Source organism: Pocillopora verrucosa, chromosome 3 (assembly GCF_036669915.1).
Source record: "Pocillopora verrucosa isolate sample1 chromosome 3, ASM3666991v2, whole genome shotgun sequence".
Lineage (NCBI taxonomy): Eukaryota > Metazoa > Cnidaria > Anthozoa > Scleractinia > Pocilloporidae > Pocillopora > Pocillopora verrucosa.
Genome location: NC_089314.1, coordinates 20,359,352 through 20,380,513, shown reverse-complemented (window position 1 = coordinate 20,380,513; position 21,162 = coordinate 20,359,352). Strand labels below are relative to the sequence as shown.

General features: G+C 38.8%; 2 protein-coding genes across 2 annotated transcripts; one reads left to right on the top strand and one right to left on the bottom strand.

Moving 5' to 3' along the window:
* Nucleotides 1-963: 963 nt before the first annotated feature.
* LOC131783935 (uncharacterized) lies at nt 964-3,682 on the bottom strand. Its single transcript, XM_066164131.1, has 3 exons — nt 3,404-3,682; nt 2,274-2,931; nt 964-2,105 (listed from the first exon to the last, which is right to left on the bottom strand). Exons 1-3 carry the CDS (start codon nt 3,680-3,682, stop codon nt 964-966), a joined length of 2,079 nt encoding a protein of 692 aa, XP_066020228.1.
* Nucleotides 3,683-5,762: 2,080 nt separating this feature from the next.
* Nucleotides 5,763-21,039, top strand: LOC131783894 (solute carrier family 12 member 4). The gene is made up of 25 exons (XM_059100666.2): nt 5,763-5,922; nt 6,175-6,245; nt 6,377-6,499; nt 8,214-8,360; nt 9,169-9,223; nt 9,396-9,526; nt 9,956-10,200; nt 10,614-10,780; nt 11,588-11,725; nt 11,822-11,920; nt 12,270-12,327; nt 12,755-12,877; nt 13,152-13,325; nt 13,672-13,770; nt 14,117-14,236; nt 14,800-14,904; nt 14,997-15,085; nt 15,278-15,357; nt 16,049-16,137; nt 16,406-16,503; nt 17,179-17,385; nt 17,951-18,042; nt 18,679-19,190; nt 19,558-19,691; nt 20,342-21,039. The coding sequence occupies exons 1-25, from the start codon at nt 5,805-5,807 to the stop codon at nt 20,431-20,433; spliced, it is 3,366 nt and encodes a 1,121-aa protein (XP_058956649.2). The 5' UTR covers nt 5,763-5,804; the 3' UTR covers nt 20,434-21,039.
* Nucleotides 21,040-21,162: the final 123 nt, after the last annotated feature.

The window sequence follows — 21,162 nt, the reverse complement described above, 5'->3', positions numbered from 1 at the left end:
CTTTAACTCCTTTTACTGTGATATCACTTACTCTTATTAAAACAAGCTATCAATCTTTGCATTAATATCCGGTTGTCACTAAACTGTTTATATCCTTGCGAATGAGTTATCCCGTCATGCTATGGTGTCTGAGAAATAACTACGAAAGTCTTTTAAAGGTGTTGAAATTTAACGTGATTCTAGTGTGTCGATCAGTTTAAAGCTTCAATATCCCCGTTGGGCAAGCCTCCGAACATTACAAATTTTGAAGATTGGTTCACTCAAATTCCAGCTCCCACAGGCGAAAACTGTTCCAATTCCCTGCCCAAGCGCCAGATTTGATATTTGATGATTTGATTGGTTTTTCTATAAAAGATAAGATCAGCTTCCCAGACTTGATACTCATTGACCGACAATTGGTTTGACTATCCAAGACCTCGTAGACCAATTTGACTTTTCCGAGCCATCTGCTCGCGAAGGAGAACTCTTTATCATTAACACCTCGATATTAAAAGTTAAAAACACTTCCGGTTCAAATTCCCCACCCATCCAGGCAAGGTTCCAATACCCCAACCCCGGACATAGACGACAGTCACCTGCTCGTAGGTTGCCAGGGGGGGAAGGTGTTGAAGCTTCGAACTGATAAGCGCATAAGTGAAGCCATTGATTTGACACTAACAGCGCGGAAGCGATCAGTTGATTTGTAAAGCGTTTGGTTTCAAAAAATGTCTTCTACGCATGTTGATACCACTAAGACGTCAACAACGAAGTCATATTAGAATTTACTTCATCAGAAATTAGGATGAAATCAACAGCAGTCTTACTTCTGTAATGCTATGTTTCATTAGTTATGATAAGAGTTACTCTAGTCTCCACGTAGCTGCACTTCTTCGTCTTGGATAAACTGTTAGTTAAGAGCTGATGAATGCTCTAATCGTGTCTTGTACGTGATACTTGTCCAAATGAAGTCATTTGAGAGTAATATTACTGTATGCCATAACACTTAAGTTTTCCGAGCGTATGATATCCTTCCTCGCCAGAATCGCCTGTATCACCAAACCTCAGCTGTTTAACCGGAAGATGTGTCTTGTCAGTGAGGAGACCGCTGTCCTCACGCAGTACGCCGTCTTCTTTGTCACAATTACACGGATGAGCAGGGTTTGGACATGAGCTGGTCATCCCGCATGCGCACGTACCACTGCCGGGTGACGCCCCTCCCCAGTAAGTCATCTTTATCGAATCCCGTGACACCCACCATCCATAACTACCTCTGAAGAACTGTGAATAACGGCACTCATAACTGATAAACTGTTCGCAGTGTGACGAGACTCTGGTGAGACTCGCCAGCTGAGAAAGACTCGCTCCGGTGTAATGAATATCTCGTGAGTAACTGCCCGCCCACTCATATCCCTTCACATGTGTTCTACTTTCGCTGTCGTGACTGATGACTGTCACACCAACTCCATTCTTGTCACTCATATTACAGTAAACTATAAACGGTGAAAGAGGACCCTCGCCATCGGGATCAATGACGTAATTTCCACTTGTAGTACTGACGTATTTTCGTATTACCGAACAAGAAGTCATGTTCCGTGGATTGTTAACTTTTACTTTGGTTTCAACTGTTGTCAGAGCATTAGCTGCTCTACAAGTGTAAGATCCTTCGTGTGATTTCTTTATGCTGTTTATTACCAGTGTTCCATTCTGTAGAACATTGGACCCTGCAGGTAAGGACGACTTGCCATGCTTCGTCCAAGTGATTGTAGTTTTCAAGTCACTCTCGACCACACACGGTAGGTGAACAGTTGAGCCGGCCATAGGAGTCATTTCTTTTGGGGGTCGAACTTTAAACCACAAACGAGAAAATACCATGAGGTGAAATGTGCCTGCTGCTGATCCAAGAATATTCTCCGCCCTACAGATGTATGTTCCTTTGTCCTTCTTTGTCACGCTATAAATTGTTAGTGTTCCTTCAATGACTTCAGCTCTATCCATTGGCAAGGTTCCAAACGCCTTTGACCACGTGATTCTAGACTGAGGCTGACCAGTAGCACCGCAGCCGATGGTGACATTTTGTTCTTCCTCAGCCAACTCTTCGTTAGATGACAAAATGATCTCAGGAGCAACTGTAAATGATATAACAAAAAATTTTTCAATTGATATTTCCTTTTTCTAATTTATTTTATTTATTTTGCGTCGCCTGCCTTATGGGCGCTTTTATTATTCTTATTTTTTTAACCCAAAATAAGGGGGGGGGGCCTAGATCTGCCACTGAATAGAGCAAAATAGCTTACTTTGAACGGTCAGTTTCGCTGAGGCGTTCACTTGTCCCAGCAGATTTTGCGCTTTGCAGGTGTAAACTCCATCGTCCTCAGCTTTCACGTTTTTCACTACTAGAGCGCCGCTGGTCTCTAACAGGTGACGTCCAGCTGGAAGGGACGAATTCATCTTGTACCACGTGACTGATGGCTTTGGGTCACCATTAACCGTACATTTCAACGTAGCCGTCTGAGTTTCATTGACTGTTATTCCGACAGGACGCTCTGATAGAGATGGCGCTGAAAGCGACTGGCCTGGCTCACCTTTGGCACCTTTCACACCGGACGGACCTGACGGTCCCTGGGGTCCGGGGTCTCCCGGTTTCCCGATGTCCCCCTTCATTCCTTTCGGTCCTTGAGCTCCTACTGGCCCACGATTGCCAGGGGGTCCATATGGGCCAGGTTTCCCTGGGGAGCCCCGTTTCCCACGGGTTCCCTGTCTACCCTGTTTACCCCGCCTCCCTTGGCTTCCCTTAGGTCCGGGGCGACAAAAAGTGTAATCTTTAGCACAGACTTGGTTTTGCAGCAGACGTAGTTCTTGTTTGACCAGCATTTGTACATCAGAAGATGTTATGGTTGAATTTTGCTGTGAATCATCAGGTGAAGAGCGTTTTGGTCGTTTTGGGTTAGCTTCCTTTCCATCTAAAAAATAAAAGACTTCAATTTTTTTAAAAGTCGGCCTTGCTTGCTTCGCCAATTACCAAACAGAATTACTCCTGATGATAGGTTAAGGTCAATTATCCCAGTCTGAAATATGTAGTCTCGATACTTAAGTTTATAGAACTCAAAAATCAAATAACATTGATAACAATAATAATAAAGCAATAAAGTCGAGTTTTCTAAATTTAATTTTTTGAAACATTCTCCAAGGAGCCGCGCAGTTTTTTTTTCTCGGAACACATAGATACACTGCATCAGTATTAACAGCTGTTGTGTCGCATCAACAATTCATAATGCCTTGGTCGCACTTTGAAACACCCGTCGCACTTTGTATTAACAGTTGTCGCACTTTGTGATAAAAAAGCTGTTGATCTTTTCAACGACCTTTGTATACATTGGTAAAGTTATCAAAACATGCATCATCCAGTAATGAAATAAAAGAATACCAAGTTACCTTGAGTCGTTCGCCATGTACTCCCCGGTTCCTCCTCTTTATTGCGCCATCTCATATCATTTTGCTGAATTTTTCGAAAGATTTCTGTCTCCAGCTTGTTAAATAACTCTGACGAGTCTAATATCAGACGATGATTTTCTTGTATCCTGAGTTGGTGGTGAATTAGCGCGATAAAACACAAAAGAAACAGAAGCAAGCCTGACCCGGAGGACAGGCGGTCTAGTGTCTGTCTTCTGTTTCTCTGCTTGTCTGCTGTCTCTGTTTCTTTCATCTTTACAAACTTCATAAAAATTTTTGGGAATCGAGCAGATTTAGAGGGAGGCTTTTACCTGACTTGATCAGTTTCCTGCGGCTCAGGTAGAGTTTAACTGTCGTAGGAAATTGAGCTCACCGATATTTTTATCACTGAGGACGCAAAGTCGCTTACATTGACTTCCGTTAGCGCTGTAGTATTTTGTGCGTCGAAAAACAATGACGTCTTCAACTTGCAAAGAGTTCGTGTTCTAGTAAGACGTGAGGTTTATTCAATATTATCTGAAATGAATGCAAACCTATCTCCTCAGACCAGAAAATTAGAGTTCTCTGTTTTACACGTATCAGAAACAATTCTCTGATGCGACATTATTCGCTCACACAGACTATAAGTTCATCGCCTGCAGAAAGTTCGTGCCGGTTTGAGTATAGCTAAGGGGAACATTATTTAGTGCTATCATGTATACATGAGCTCAAAAATTCTTCTAGAAACTGGAGACAAATTTAAAGTTCTCTGTTCCAAGTTTTCCAAGCGTCACAACAACAATTTCCTGACGCTGCAATATTTAGTGCGCACAGAAAGATGATATTCCCTTCGCATGCAGTAAGTTGGTGTTTGAGTATGACGGGAAGTTTATTATTACCTTAAAGGAGGTCAAACGTATGTTTAAACCTTTGTTTTAAGCCTTTTATTTCTATTCTTCATGTCACAAAAAAAAGTTTCTTCTTTGCGTTCCTTAATTCTTTAAATTTCTGTTCATTTGCTTTACTTACTTTACTTACCGTCCTAATCGTTGCTTCATTTATTACATGCGAGAGAAATCAAGACAACATCACAAGGTTTGTTTTTCATTTTACACATCTATCCAGAGACATTTAGCGGGGTGGAGCTTTAAACCGCAGACGAAGAAAAGAACTGAACTGTGTCTGCTGCTAAATATTACCACTGCTGCTGCTAATCTCAGAATATTCTTTGCCTTACGGATGTATGATCCTCTTTGTCACGCTATTAATTGTTAGTGTTTCGTTAATGACTTCAGCTCTTTCCACTGGCCTGAATGAAACAAACAAACAAAAAATCTGATCAGACGATGCATGCACACTGACGGAATTATTTTTAAGCGGAAAAAGAGTTAGGGACGGACCATCATTTTTCTGAAGGGAGGGTATGAGAAATTTTCTCATTCAAACTGTGATTTTTTTTAAACAGTGCATCTTCGTGTAAACAATTTTTTTTATTTATGCTAAATATTACCATTACCTCACTGAACTATTTTACGAAGAACGTAATCAATAGTTCTATAGCCACTTATTTTGTCGATATACGCTCCAATCATCATTTAAAATTCTTTGGCAGCTACTGACGCAAACAAAGGGGATACGACAGGAAATAGGAAAAGGAATTAGCAGGCTTTTTCGCGATTCCACAGTACTGAAGTCCTGACCCTCTTTGATAATGTTTCCACAGGCCGTCATACTCGTACCACCCGGCCTGTGGTACCTAGGGCGAAGGCAGGCACATTGCTGATTTTAAATGATTGCCTTTGCCATAGGTCACTTCAAATAACTTTAAAGTAGCAATGATAAATATAGCCAAGATTGAAGAATGTGATTTGTTTAATACAGTTTTGAGAAAAATACCTGATAAATGAAGTTTTGTAGTAGGACAAAGTGTTGACAAGTAACGTTGAGATTTAATTGCCAGAATAAATTCCCATTTTTTCAAGAAATATTCAGCTATTTTCAGATTTTTTATTTGCTTAATACAGAGTAACCAAATTGTGTTAATTCTTATACTAATGCTTTCATTTGTTACTTTATTTTTTAATTTCGGTTTTGGTAATAATATTTTTTTAATTTTTACCTGACTTTTTTGCAAACATTTTTTCTACCCTATCACGTTTGCAACAATCTATTTTGTCTTTTCAGACCCTGCTAAAAATGTTTTTTCAATATTTCTTATACCCCCCTCAAGAGAAATAATGTTCCGTCCCTTTCTTTGATTAGCAGTGCACCTGTTACCCAACCCCACCCCCCACGTTAACGATCTCCTATGTAAACCGATGGGCTGTGTATGATTCATTAGTATTGAACCTCATGTATGTTGACATAATGTTTATGTATTAGTTTTTACGTAGAAAATGTCCCAACATCGGTTTAAAGTATCAAAGGCCAATGCTGATGGGGCAGAAAATACAAAAGAGACTTTCCGACGGGTGAATCTGTCAACAGATATTGAAGTGAATATCATCGAACCGTGTAAGGATTTTTTTTTTGCGCCAAGAGAGGGTGCAAACCGATTGAATGACCACGTGTGTCATACTAACTTTACAATGTTTTTTTCACACTTCACTGGTTTAGGTTAATTTATTGAAACCTTTGCCTTTCAATTGAACCCTGGAAATTTTTAGAGAACCGAAATGTAGCAAAGGAAATCTAGATAAATATCAGTCGAACTTGATGTTTTACCGCACGCAAACGAAACGTGCGTATTTAATTTTTCACCCACAGCCCCCGAGAGAAAAGATAGGAAGAAATCAAGCATTTTGACCGGAAAGGCCGGAAATTTAGCATTGTACGAGGTAACTGTAGTAGGCTTTCTTTGACTGAACCGAAAATTGTTTTTGTTCTGACTTCATTATTCTCGCACCGTGTACTTGCTGATCATTTTAAACACCTACTTTTCTGATCTTTTATCTTCTCGTGCGCACAGGATGAGCTTCACAAACGACCAAGGATTTCGACGCTTTTAGATAGTTTGTCGAGGTACGAAGCTGTTGCATCTCCGCAACAAGATGACGATGAAGGAGAAGCGAAAGCGGCTACGACTAGTCAGGTACGATATTCATATAAAAATATTTCGAACAAAGCGTGTTACTGCTACGTTGAATGGCCAATTACTTACTAATCAGTGAGTCCTTAACAGTTTATGCAAATTCGTTTTGGCTTTGGAAGCGTACTAAATTATTTATACTAAACTTTGTTTTGATCGGTTGAAAGTTTGAATCATTTTTTGTTTTAAGTACATAATCCGAATTTATTGAAATTGAAGGAGGTCAAAGACTCTCGACCTTCTAAATAAAACACAATGAACTTAAACCGCCATGTTTTGTCTCACTGTTTTGACAGATGTAAACATACTGCAACAGAAAATAAATCCTATTTTCATTATTTAAAGCGCATCTGCGGGAGGCTAACATAATTTGAATCAACTGTAACGGTCTTAGACATTTTCTACGACACATTGCGGCTTTATTCATTAACATATTCTTGATGCAATAAGGGATTAAATTTGCGGAGTGAAAGTGGAATGTGAATAAAAGTGAAGAGGAGTGATTCGGTCCTTACTGTACTGTAGCACTTGGGTTTTCATTTGGTATATGATCATTTCACGCTTGGAAAGTTCTGCGATCTGAAATTTTACCTATTTGCCTAATGGGGAATTTCCATCGAGAGTCTGAAGTAAATCCAGGATTGTTTTTCTAGCTTCATCTCAGAGTACTCAACAATAACTTTGGTATCAGTGGGGTATACGATTATTTGAACTAGGGGGGGCATTCAATGTTTTACTTATTGGCTCCAATAGGTTTGTTTTGTTTTGTTTTGTTTTTTTTAACGTAATTTTAACTATCATCATTTTTTAAAATATATCATTAAATCATCAAATGGGGAGGGAAAGTGACATGAATTATAGAACCTTACATCCTTCTGAGCTCAACCACTTCAAAAAGATTCTTTGTGGTCTGATGGCTACCTTATAATTAAAAGTATTATCCTGTAAAACCACTAACCTCCCCAGAGTTTTAATTAGGGACCTTAAGCAAACCACAACAGTGACAGCAACGAGGATGTACCAAAACAAAAGATCTAATAGGCAGAATAATAGCTGAGCAACTTTGTTGTCCTCTGCTAAACAATAAAGCAAAATCACCAAAATTTGCGCAGTCTGAGAGCAGAAACCCTGACAGCAAATTATTAAAGTTCCTCTTCAGAACTCAATGCTGCTCATATCCATTACACTGAAGCTAGATTTAGGATGGTAAACATCCAGACATTGGTGAAATCCAATAATACAAATTTATTTTTTTATCCACATTTTGCTCAGCATTGCTGTCCTGACTGCTTAAGGTCCCTAATGACTTCTTCACTGGCTGTCTGGGGTCGTGGTTAGGGTGTTCCTTTACTGTGAACCACTTATAGAAATCGCCCTCTGTGGAACCTGGCAGCTATAGAATTTAGTTATCAGTCTGTTAGGCATTCCTATGTATGCCAGCTCTTCCACATTACCCAGGATCTAGGAGTCTACTTGAGAAAACCAATCCAAAACATTCCCTTCTTCATTTTTTAACTCAAGTACAAGCTTAAAAACATAGGGGATTATCATTTTAAGGTATAAATTATTTGTTGATATTACAGTACTGGTTGCATTACTAAGAATCAGAAATATCTAAAAGTGTTAGATTAGTAGTCAGTGATAGGTGATGATTAATAGCTTAGCTTTCTCCTGAAACTTGGACTATATCTTCTGAAACATAGTTCAAATTTTGCAGGTCACAAAGATGGGTACACTTATGGGTGTGTACCTACCAACCATTCAGAACATTTTTGGTGTTATCCTGTTCATCCGTTTATCTTGGATAGTAGGAATAGCAGGAACATTTCAAGCATTTTTCATTGTGTTCATTTGCTGCTGTTGTGTAAGCAGTAATCCTTATCCCTTTAACTCCAAAGATCTGATTGTTTATCCTTCCCTCTAGCTGTTACACATTTCCCAGTAAATTAGTTACGAGAATTTGGTGTTAGATCTAGATAACAACTTCTACCTGATACATTTGAGTATTCTCATTACCTGTTTGCTGGATAGTATATCAATATTGTAGGGAGAAGTTAAATGTGAATCACTTCTGGGAGTTAAAGGGTTAAGGAACCATGCCTTCTCATCTATTTTCTTAATGAAGTGAATTTTGAACATTGTTGTAAAGATTTTGCTTGCTAGGGTAAACAAATCTAAAAGAGAGAAAAGATAAGTATGGTTTAGATTTACATCTGAATAAAAATTTTGAGGAATTTGAAAGATAGATGCTAAATTGAAGCTGATACAGGCTCTAATATGATGAAAACAAAGATAGCATGTTGTGGTGATTGGATAATGATGCCAAAGCCAAAAAAATAAACTATACATTTTGATGTACAAATGTAATTTCCAAAAGCCATTAATTAATACCCCTTAAGGCTTTTTTGATTTGAGGTTCTAGCCTACTATTTACAAGGTGAGTTCATCTCATATGAGAAGTGTGTTAAACAGTCTTGGTTAAATAATTGAAGATGTTGATTACCATAAGTGAAGATGCTTTAGTTAAGAATCAAAGTCATTCTTGCAGGAGGTAGTAAAGATTGTTTCCCAACTTTTCTTAAGTTGTTGGCTTTCAAGTTTTATGTATGTTGATTACATTTATTATTTTCTTTAATTTCTAATAAATTAAGTACAACACTTTTGCTTTGTAGACAATATTGACAGCCATCTCAATGAGTGCCATAGCTACAAATGGAGTTGTTCCAGGTAAAATGTTTCCTAACCTATTTCAAATCTGCCCTGAGATTATTGAACATATAGCCTGAGGGAAACCTGTATTAAGAGAACCCAGTAATCAAATATGAAATTTATGTACATGTCACAAAATTAATTGAAAGAAATAAGATGTGAAGGTTTTTATTAATTTCATAATTTTCAGCTGGGGGAGCTTATTTTATGATTTCACGTGCTCTTGGTCCTGAATTTGGTGGAGCTGTTGGGCTTCTGTTTTATCTGGGAACCACTTTTGCTTCCTCAATGTACATCCTTGGTGCTATAGAAATACTCCTGGTAAGTTACTAGACTTTGTCAAAACATTTTCATTGCCAAAAATTTGACACTCTTTGGGTTCATTTATGCAAACAAAGATCTTTTGAGAGCTATGCAAAACAGAGTTTTGTATCTTGTGGTGTTAAAATAGACCCTGGAGATTTTCTTGGAAGGAGAGACCAGATGAACTAAAAAGGTCTCTTCTTATTGCCTTGCTTTTTCTTCAGTTTGTCTCTGTAATTAATGAAGATCTGAGTTTCCTAGTTGTAAGATAGGGAAAGCAGTGCCCAAAGAAACTCAAACTGTGATTGAAACGTAAACTATGACACAAGAGTTGCAAATGCAAGGTTCCACTCAATGTTTTGGGTTATAACTTAATTCTGTTGACAATGTAATATAGGAACTACTGCTCCAAATACAAGTCCATGTCATTGTTATTTTTATCTGTAGACATACATGGCTCCATCAATGTCTCTCTTTGGAGATGTGAGATCAGGAGGTGGTGCACAGTCTCCAGTGATGCTAAACAACATGAGGGTGTATGGCTCCATCTTGTTGGTTTTACTTATTGCAGTGGTTTTTATTGGTGTCAAGTATGTCAACAAATGTGCCTCTCTGTTTCTGGCCTGTGTGTTGTTTTCCATCTTGGCCATCTACCTTGGATTCTTTTCTGCACATGCTCGAGAAATGCCCAGGTGAGGAAAAATGTGTCGTCATCATTCAGTGAAACTTCCCTTGGCTGCTGAGTTGGCCAGTTTTATTCTTAGTGGTTTGATAGCAAAGTTAACAAAATCTGTAAGTATGGAGCTAGTCCTGGGCTAAAATAATCAGTACAGTTTTTCTTGATTTAAACCCCTCTTTATATCAGGGCTTTTGATTTCCATGAAATTTGCATTTGATTTGCATATTCTCACCAGTTTTGCTCCAGTCACTTTGGAAAAAATCTTGTTCAATAAAAAATTTCCATGACAATAAGATTTCTTCAAACATTTGCATGACTTGCCAGCTGGTTAAGGTCTATACCTTTCTTTCCCTCGATCTACAGAGTCTACAATTTAGATTCTGAATTTTCCAGATGCTGAAGATTAAAATCTCTTTATCTTTGCAGGATCTGTTTGTTGGGTAACAAGTTATTAGCTAGTAACAGTTATCATGAGTGTGCAAGGAATGATACATTACTAAATGCAACATATGGAAATGATGAGACATTCTGGAGTAAAAATCCTCTGAGCTATGTGATTGGAGTGCCGGGCATTCCTAGTGGGCTTTTTTTTGGTAAGCTAATTTTAATTTGTTGGCTGAATAACTCATTCAATCGTTCTGTTGTTTAATCACTCATTCATTCACTCTTCCATTCCTTTGTTTGTTGTTCCAGTGTTCATTCCATAATTATTCTTTTATAAATTTAACTGTTTTCTTAAATGATAGTTTTTTAGTTTTATTGCTATTTGAAATAAAATATAATTACATATTAAGTAGGATGGGTGCACTGTGGAGTATGGATACAAAGTAGGTCATGCTTAGAGCCCAGATCAGGTTATCATGTTGTGTTTTTGTGCAAGATGCTTTTCCCCTCACAGTGCCTCCCACCCACGAGTACATATATGTTATTTGTTGGGCAGTGAGTCCTTATGTGAAAAAACTGTTCCTGTGGTCTTGGCCTGAGGTAAAAGTGCTAAGAGCCTTAATCAAGACCAAGGGCATGGTTTTTCCCGTTATGGACTGACCTTAAGACCGGTAAACAACTTATTTTTTGCTGGTTTTCTTTTTTTGTTAATCTGGTGCTAAAGGCATAGTAAAACTCTGCACCATGGACCATATTGATAAAATATTGACTGGTCATGAGTGGGCTATTAGAGAACCAGACTTGAGGATTTGAGATTCCAGCCCATATGAGACACTTCAGAAGAAAAGAAACTTGAGTCCTAATGAATTATCAATTTTCTGACAAGATACATGAGGGTAACCTGAAATGGACTAGCTTCCCATCCAGGGGAGAGTAACAACAACTGTGCCGATGAACTCTGGAAGTCTGGGGTCAGACTTAATATTTATTACACTTCTGTTATAAATGATTTTTAGATAATTGGAACAGTCAGTATCTAGAGAAGGATGAAGTTTCTTTTGGTGTCAAGGCTGGTGAATATCAGGGGGAAGTGAGATCAGATATCTCCACATCTTTTTTCATTCTCCTGGCAATTTTCTTTCCATCTGTCACTGGTAGGTAACTCAGAGATTATCAGTTATTTTGTTAGCTAAATTAAGGTGTGATATACAAAGATCCTGTCTCTAATTTGCCCCATGATTGTTTCAAAGGTATCATGGCAGGGTCCAACAGGTCTGGTGACTTGAAGGATGCACAACAGTCTATTCCTAAGGGCACAATAACGGCCATAACAACTACATCTGTAGTCTGTATCCTTCACACATGATATTTGGGTAACATGTTCAGTTTCAAAGATCCAAAAGCTGAATCTCTTTGCTGATGATCATGGATTTCTTTGTGGATTGGTGCTGAGAATTTGGTGACTGAAGCGTAAACAATAGTTTTCCTCTCTTTCAGCACTGAGATTCGACTATATATACTTATAGGTCATATCACTTACTATGTAAATGTAACAGCTACTGAATACAAAAAAAGGGGGGCTCTGATTACCCACAAGTGGGCTCCTCTACTGGAAGGCTTAGCCTTTCGTTACTTGGCAATGCATAGGCGTTTTTGTTGTGATTGTAAATAATTACTGCACCCTGACAAAGCTTGAAGATCTCACCTCAGTATTACTGTTTGGAGCAACAGTACAGGGCGACTTACTCAGAGATAAGTACGTTTTACTATGAATTTTACTCCATATGATTTTACAAACTTATTCCACTTTACGTGAAGTGTTGTAAAGTGGGAATCAACTTTTAAGGGACAAACTCAACACTAAAGCAAAATGTCCCATGAATGGATAGTTGTTATAGGAGCGTTTTTGTCACTTGATTGGACGAGATACCACCTGAAAAAAGTCCCCATGTGAAAGAGAGCTCCCACTTTAACCGTCAGTGAAGAGAGTTAAGAGCTGCAACTTCAGGTTTGATCAAAAATGACTTTTTCTTTAAGAAATTTGTAGGATTTTTTAAGATGATCTGCTCTTTACTCATGAAATCAAATTAACGGTGTTTCATTCGGGTGCATCCTCGTCCATTAACAATAAAAACAATGTTTCTGTTGTCATACCTTTCCGCTTGGTGTCCCGTTCTTTCCAGATTCGGTCGTAGTATCAACAGTGTTATGGTTGTTGCTGAGATCGCCTGGCCTCCCACGAAATGGGTGATTCTAATTGGTTCATTTCTATCCACTGTGGGAGCAGGAATGCAGAGTTTAACAGGGTGAGTAGGTTCCTGACCTTATTGGAATCTTAAAGACGAAATTAGTACGAGGCCACACCTCAAGCGTTAGCTCTTTGCCATCAAAAACAGCCAAAATGTTGAGTAGCAAAATTTCTCTCCAAGGTTATGGAGTATGGCATGGCTTAGATGGTCATGCAGAGCAAAGATCCGTTTGATGGAAAGGTGCCTGTTCATTTTTTGTTTTTTGTTTTGTTTTTTTTTCAGGATCACCTCTATATATTTTCACTAACTACCTCATTAATCTTCTTTGCAGTGCACCCCGGCTGTTGCAAGCTATTTCTAGAGACAATCTGATTCCATTTCTGAATATCTTTGCTCATGGTTCTAAGTCTGGTGAGCCAACTCGTGCCTTGGTTCTTACAGCTTGTATTTCAGAAATTGGAATTCTGATTGCCAACTTGGACTCAGTTGCGCCCATTATAACAATGTGAGTGCATTTTTCATTTTTGTGTCGAGAGTAATCCGTGATTGCTTTGACTTTGGTCAAGAGAGGATAAAATCACTTAATCATCTTTTGCTTTGGTGTACTTAGCTCTGTGATCTGTCCAGAACACTCATTTCATCCTTTCAATTTCTTACAATTTCCATGCATTATCTAGAAAACAGGTGATGGAAACAAACAACCTCATTGGTTTTCGGGTAGAGCACCACTTTCGCTCCACTAATTTACGAGAAAATTTAAACGAGCCAGAAAGGAGAATTGCTCTCTTAGGAGTAAAGTTGTCAATTCAAAATAGTCAGTTTTGTAATGTTTCTTTTCTTTTGTCACTCAGGTTCTTCTTGATGTGCTATGGATTCGTCAACTTGGCTTGTGTGTTACAATCGTTGCTTAGGACACCAAACTGGAGACCGCGATTTAAGTATTACCACTGGTATGGTGAACTAGGGGATAACCATTAATTTATTTAATAGTTTATGGTCTCGGGCTCTCAACGAATTTGTTGTTAGCAAATAAATTTAGTCCTATACCTCTGGTATTGCTCTTTTACCCGCTATAGGCGCATACAAATGTTTGAAAGTGTGAGTAGGTCGAACTGTTGTCAACCCTCACGGTACCTCTTCCCATCTAGAATAACACTGGGTACTATAGCTAGCGCTTTTGAGAAAGTCTACTGACTTTTGGGATAAATTACGATGAGCTTCGTGCCATACTAGCAGCTATGAACCGTTTTTTACACTCGTCACATTTCAAATGCTCATTGTGTATTGCCTGGCTAGGTGTGCGTCGTTCCTGGGAATGTGGTTGTGTTTGGCTTTGATGTTTATCTCCAGCTGGTTTTATGCTCTTGTTGCTATTACACTAGCAGCTGCTATTTACAAGTACATTGAATACCAAGGGTAAGGATGTTTTGCTGTTGGCTCGTGCGAGGTTTCCATCTAACTAAGGGTTTATATGTTAACTGATTAGCGACAAAAATGCACGTATCGCATTTTCCTTTAAATCTACATCACGGAATTTTCAGTTCTTTTTTCCTGTCTTTGAAAACTTTGAAAGGTTTTGTTGATTGGAATGAAACCACGAAACAACGAAGTGGGATAGACGACAATCACCAAAGAAACAAACATTTAGAAATAGAAAGCAAGGTTGGATAAGGGTTGATTAGATTTGTACGGATTGCAGATGACCAACGTAACAAACTGTGGTTAAAATTTGTCAAGATTCACAAACCAGGACCAATCCTATTAAAGGTTACGTGACTGGCAGCTCCCCAGCTAATTAACTGAGCCTCATTCATGTTGTAAGACCCAGTCTCCCGGCACTCTCAGTTCACTGCATAAATGTGGCTAAAAAACACATGCCACTAGTTTAAAGTCAGTGGTTCTTTCCACCGCCTTGGTCCAAATGAAATTTTGGTTTATGTCACTGTTGCGAAATTCACGTCAGACGTTAAATTCGATAGCGCAAAGATTGAGTGGGGAGACGGATTCAGGGGACTGGCGCTGAGCGCAGCTAGGTACAGCCTGATGAGACTGGAAGAGGGTCCACCGCACACCAAGAATTGGAGGTTAGTCACGTGGCTTGTTTATTGATCTAGACAAGCTCTTTAAAGTTTTGTGTTAGTAGAAACCTTTTCTGTTCTATTCTCTCTTTCAACAGACCTCAAATTCTTGTGCTCTGCCCCCTGAAGGAGACTTTAGAACCTGAATTCAGACGCCTTTTAAGCCTGGCGAGCCAACTTAAACACGGTGAATACCTTTGTGGACTTGTTATGTTTTGTAGTCGTTTTAATAAATTATTATTACTTCCTATTTGAGAAGGATGGTGTTTTCACAATTCTGGAAGATGAGAAGAATCTAAAGTGAAGACATTTACCCTCTGTGATCTCAGTCTAAGTATAAAGTTAAAATTGTCTTTACTTAGAGCGGTATTTTTTTTAGGACGTGGTCTTACAATCGTGGGATCCATTCTGGAAGGAGACTTTAAAGAAAGAACTGAAGATGTTGCTTTGGCAAAGGAGGTGAGGGGTAGATTTAGGTATTGGCTGATCTCCGAATGCTTAGAGCTAATATTATGATAAAATACCGATGGCAGACAGAGCGGAGAATTCAATGATTTAGATGCTTAAAACTTTAGGGTGAAAAGGTTTTAGGGACCACTTTGCGACAGTCATCTTCATGGAGAAAGATCTTTTTTTCGTCTTGTCGCGAGTGTGGGACAAAGAAAAAATTCAGAGTCCCCATGAGGAATCGAACCTCAGACCATCGGATATACATGGCGGACGAAACGTCATATCATTCGTACTTTCCTGCCACCGTAGCAAGATTTGTCAAAAAGACAGTCCCATCAGAACGTTTTTAAACTAACCTTGAGTCAGAAGTCTTTTATGTTTTCATAAAAGATAGGCAGTGCAAATTTATATTTTTATTGAGCCCAAGTTTAGACCTGATAAACATCATCTCTGTACGGGCTCTCGAAGCTATGAAAGTAGCCGGCAAAACCTTGCAGAGAAGCCGGCCTACTTCGCCGGCTGCCGGCTCTTATCTTCAACCCTGCATTATCAATCGTGTGGTGAATGTACACCTTTGAATTTAAAGAGAAAGAAAACAACAATCATGCACACAAACAAACAGGAAAACCGGATTAGTTTTGTCCTGAATATAACTCTTGAAAAGAGTATTATTTTTTGGTGACATTTTAACAATCGGCAGGTTTTACAAGGCTGTATGAAGGAAGAAAAAGTTAGAGGTTTTCTGAAGGTGATCGTGGCAACCAAAGTAACAGAGGGGATTTCTTTCTTGTAAGTATAAGAACCGCATTTTTTGCTTCCTTTTCTCAGTTTCCCCTTTTTCTGTCCATTGATTTGAAAAATCAGGTTTCATGAGAATTCACCATCTTTTATTAACACTTTCAAATTTGAACGAACATCAACCAGGTGTAACTAGATCATTATTTTAGCGATAGTTAATTGGTTTTCCTAACCAGATTCCCGCCAGGTCCGAACGATTTAAACCTCTGTTTCAGTGTTTGTTTTTTTACCGATTTAAAATAGTATACTTCTCCTTCAGGACGCAGAGTTCCGGCCTTGGAGGCTTAGAACCTAATACCTTGATGATCACATGGCCCGAAAACTGGCGGGAAAAAGCGCAGTGGAAGAGCTTTGTCCGTAAGTAAAACAAAAGAAACTCGTTGGAAATTTAATTCGTTTTTCATTCTTTCAAGGTTCAACCCATACCCGTTTATTCCTTGAACAAGTCTTGCAGTGACTTAAATTATTGTTAGAGAGGGCCTAGTTATGGCGAGATATGATCAAAAATACTTCTTGAATGAAAGAGAGGTCGTGCAGTTAGTGTTGGTTTCCTTTCTTACGTTCTGGACTTTTGTGACGCTCAGAAAATCCTCATCTCTTCGCTTTCAACAGTTTTTAATGACATCAGCTTAAGTAGCTTGTTTTATCTCGAGCCCTGATGGGTCATTTCTTATGTTTGTGCTAGTGGTGACCGACTGGGTCAGGGTGATTAACTCGGCTCCTTGTTCCGGCACCTGAAATGATTGTTGAGAACCCTTTTCGAATGACCCCCCATAAATTGAACCCGAAGTGTTCACATCGGAATAAAGAAAGATACCTCTATTGGCCAATGGAAACTCATATTAAACACATGCGAACTGCCTTAGACGCCGTGAAGCGCGTGAAAATGCTCTCGACTAAGTCGCAATTGGTTTTAGTTGGCGCAAGTTTTCTGGACCGATCAGAAAGCGCAGTTTCGAAAAACCAAATGAATGTAACAATAGATTACTTTCGAAATTCAACTGAAACTGCCATATCCTCTTTAAATTACAGATACCATACGATCTGTATCGAAGAGTCAACAAGCCGTGCTTGTTGCCCGTAAAATAGACTCGTTCCCCAGCAACACAGAACGCTTAGAAGGCAATGTGGACGTGTGGTGGATAGTTCATGACGGTGGTTTAATGATCCTGATCCTCTTCCTCTTAAAACAGCATAAAGTTTGGAGGAAGTGTAATCTTAGGATTTTTACAGTAGCACGTATCCTTTGTCCATTTGTTGGTCTATAAAGGGAAAAACGGCTTGAAAACCCTTTTTAAGGCTGTTAAGTCCTGCGAAATAGAGTAATGCTTCTCATAGCTTAAGATGTAGTTTGAGTGATCTAAAAGGGGGAAAAAAATGCTCTGTGCCTATATGAATGATTCAATGGTAACACGGGTAGGACGGAGTGCCAGGAAGTCTCGGGAACTTGTGGCGGTATTTGGGTAAGATGCTTTTATTAAGGTGTAATATCTCATATTGTAGGGAAATATGTTTTCAAGAAAAGAGGGAAGGTAGGTTGAAGAGCAGAACGTAATAGGGCCGTTGTGATAGTCAAATCGTACCTAAAAGGAAAAAGGTAACTAAGAAATTGATAGAGAAAGAAAAAGAAAATTGTAGACTGTATAAGAGGGGTACGAAGAGACTGAATATTTAGCCCTTAATATCAGTGTCTTACGCATTGTTTCTGTGTTCCTATGGTGATCATTTTCCAAGAGTTCTGCTTCGATTTGACGTCTGCTCTGTTTAAATGTCTTGTAAATCTTTCTTAACCAAACGAATGTAGAACTCGAGGACAACAGCATTCAAATGAAGAAGGATCTGGAGTCATTTATGTACCAACTGAGAATCAAGGCGCAGGTTGAAGTCATTGAAATGGTCTGTAAACCAGTTTTAAAATGTTATCAATTGTCGCTTTGATCTCATTGCCTCTTCTTGTCATGGGTCGATAGAAAAGATCGCAAGAAAAATTGTTCCTTTTGTCAGGAGAGTAGGTGGTTCAAACGATGGTACTTAAATTGTCAATTTAATTCCACACAGATCGTTAGGGAACTGACAGACAGAAATAGTGCGCATTGTTTCACTGCGGTACGAACGTGTACCTCTAGTCATACAAATGCCTTTGATTTGAAATTTACATTTCAGCCCCAGCTGAAATAACGCCTGATTAAGTGTGAAACAACATAATGGACTAAAATGTGCCGGTTGTTTGGCTTCTAGAATAAATTTCCCCGAAGTTTTTTTTTCAATATTTGGTGGTTGCAGTTTTCATTCATTATGAAAGATGAAAGATGAACTGTAGAATTCCGTTTTCTCGAGCCCACCTTTTTTCCGAAACTCTCGATCATTAATTCGAACCTAATACCGCTTCCCTCCCTAAATCAATCACCGCAATCTACACACCCTGCCATCTCCCGCGGACTTTACGAACCCTCTGGTAGCATGCCGATTAATTTCGGCCTAAAGGTTGCAAAAATTTAGGATTGCACTGTAATAACGTTTTCTACATTTCAGATGGACCAAGATATCTCGGAATACACTTACGAACGCACGTTATTGATGGAACAAAGGCATCAAATGTTACGTGAGATGCACTTGTCTAGAAAAGAAAGCAAACGTGAAATTCAAGACGTTGTGGAACATTCTTACCGGAGGCGATCTTTGTCCGGAAGACGGTCAAATTCCGATTATAAAACTGGCAAAGAATCAGAGAACACGAGTAACTTTGGCAAGGATTCGCATTCTGACGAACAGGGTTCGAGTTCATCCAAAAAAAACACGAAGATTTCTGAGAAACCCTCGATTCAAAGCGACGAAGGCACAAAAGGAGTCGAGTTGGATAAGAACAAAACAGACATTGTACATAGTTCTACTCTAGAACGTGACTTGATCTTTACGTTAAGTGGCAAGGACGTTTTTGTGGATAAAAATACAGACAGTGATAAAGAGACACAGCCAGGAATCGCTTCATATACAAATGACGGCCAAAGTGCAGAGGATGGAAAAGAAAGTTTGAGAGGAACACCGTAAGTATCTTTTTCACAATACATAACAAAATGCTCTATTTCTTTGTTGTTAGGGAATTTGAGGCTTCTTCTTCGTATTTGTCATGATTTCGATTTCGGGTCTGTGGTGTATTCATCACATAGTGCCTCTTGCTCAAAAGTAGGTTAGAGAGGAAACATTAAATTTCATACAAACCTTGCTGTCTGATTTTAGTCGATTTTTGCACCCAAGTCTAAATATGTGCATTAGCAATTGAGAAAAATCAGAGTTCATTTTGGCTGTTTGCAGTTGGCCATTGCCGTAGACATCCTGCTGAAAATTACTTTAAAAAAAAGTTTGGATCTTTTTCCATGCTTATCTTATCTTGCTTGCGACGGTGTTTTGTAGGAAGGAGAAGAATCTGCAACGAATGAACACAGCAGTGAAACTGAATCAGCTTGTAAAAGACAGGTCAACAGGAACTCAACTTCTCGTTGTCAACTTACCTGGAGCACCCGTAGAGGAGAACGATTGGCTACACTGTATCCTCTTTCGTGGTTGCTGCTGTTGTTTTTGTTTTTTTTTCTCATCTTAAATGTGATTGAATTTCTTTTAACAGGTTTTTGAAGTAGAAGACCTTCATTTCATTACCCTCAGGTCAAGTTTCAGCGATTCCTGTTATCCAATGTTAGAACTTATCATAAGGGCACATGTCTTTTTCAAATCCAAGTCTTGCACGCGCACGCGAAACCCACACTGCTACGGCTTGGCGAGTTTTCTTTCGCACACTTGTTGCTCCCCTCATCCGGGTAGGATAGGATTGGCAGGACTTGTGTTTAATCCTGGTTAGAGAGACTTTCTGAGAGATACCACTCCTCTACAAAACAGTGACCTCGGCCGGGTTTCAAATCCGGGCATTTCTCTTTGGAGTCCAGCGCTCTAACATGAAGGGGCTACATATTTTAGTGATTTTATGTATTCTCCGTTGATATAAAATTAATATGTCGGTAAACAAGAATTATTTAAAAACATTGTTTGAGATTCTCTTCATCCAAAAAAAGTTGCGTTGACTTACGACTTCAGTTCTAAATTTACAGTAAACGGTCTGTTTTAAACTATCCATGATCTCACCGTGTCGGATTTTCTTTGGTATGGGTTGTTTGCGACGAAATTGTCCTTGACTATGTAACAGATATGGAGTTTCTAGACGAGCTAACGGAAGGATTGGATCGAGTGCTTATGGTACGCGGAGGAGGACGGGAAGTCATAACCATATATTCGTGACGTCAACGTGCCTGTCTGTAGAGATTTTCTTTGCACACTTTTTGCATTGATTATGATAAAGAACAACAAACCGTTTCGATATGAGAAACACTTTGATCGGTAAAGCGTGATGTCTCTTGTAAGTCGAGTTTGGTAGGAATTTTAAAATGTCATTTGATTCATCGCAACAAAGAGATTATTTTGAGCCATATTTAAGTTTTTAGAGATTTTATTTATTGCGCGATGAAAAATTAGATTTAAAAAATGATCTCTACGTTGTTTTCCACACAATGATTCAATCTTGTAGTGAGATCGATTTTATTGGGAACTATCGTAACCATAGCGCTATTTGTGATTTCATAAGAAATAGCTTTATTTTACTGAGGCAGTTAAAGGTATTTAAAATATACAGACATTAAAGGAGCGTTTTTGCTTTCCACTTTTTGATTTCCCTTAACTGATTTCCACTCCAATCTTGTTGTATGCTAAAGAAATTTGCAAATGAATTCCTTTTTGATGTGGTTTTCCATGACAGGTGGGATTGGGGCCGGATAGTAGATGCTGAACTAGCTAAGTACATTATGTATGAGGAGTTATATGAAAGGTTTCTTTTCATTGATGTTAGGATTTGAAAGTTGAGCAAGGTATTCTGCATTGATCACCGAACTGTGATGGTTCTATTTACGCTCGTGCACTAGATTTTAATGCGATGTTCACTTTATGGCTTGATTTTTAAGAGGATTTCCCTTT

Coding starts and splice junctions, on each gene's coding strand:
- LOC131783894 (XM_059100666.2), top strand. CDS start 5,805: ATGTCCCAACATCGGTTTAAAGTATCAAAGGCCAATGCTGATGGGGCA. Junction 6,246..6,376: donor GAAATTTAGCATTGTACGAG/GTAACTGTAGTA, acceptor TCGTGCGCACAG/GATGAGCTTCACAAACGACC. Junction 16,504..17,178: donor GCAGTGGAAGAGCTTTGTCC/GTAAGTAAAACA, acceptor TTTAAATTACAG/ATACCATACGATCTGTATCG.
- LOC131783935 (XM_066164131.1), bottom strand. CDS start 3,682: ATGAAAGAAACAGAGACAGCAGACAAGCAGAGAAACAGAAGACAGACA. Junction 2,932..3,403: donor GAACGACTCAAGGTAACTTG/GTATTCTTTTAT, acceptor TTAGATGGAAAG/GAAGCTAACCCAAAACGACC. Junction 2,106..2,273: donor AGCGAAACTGACCGTTCAAA/GTAAGCTATTTT, acceptor TATCATTTACAG/TTGCTCCTGAGATCATTTTG.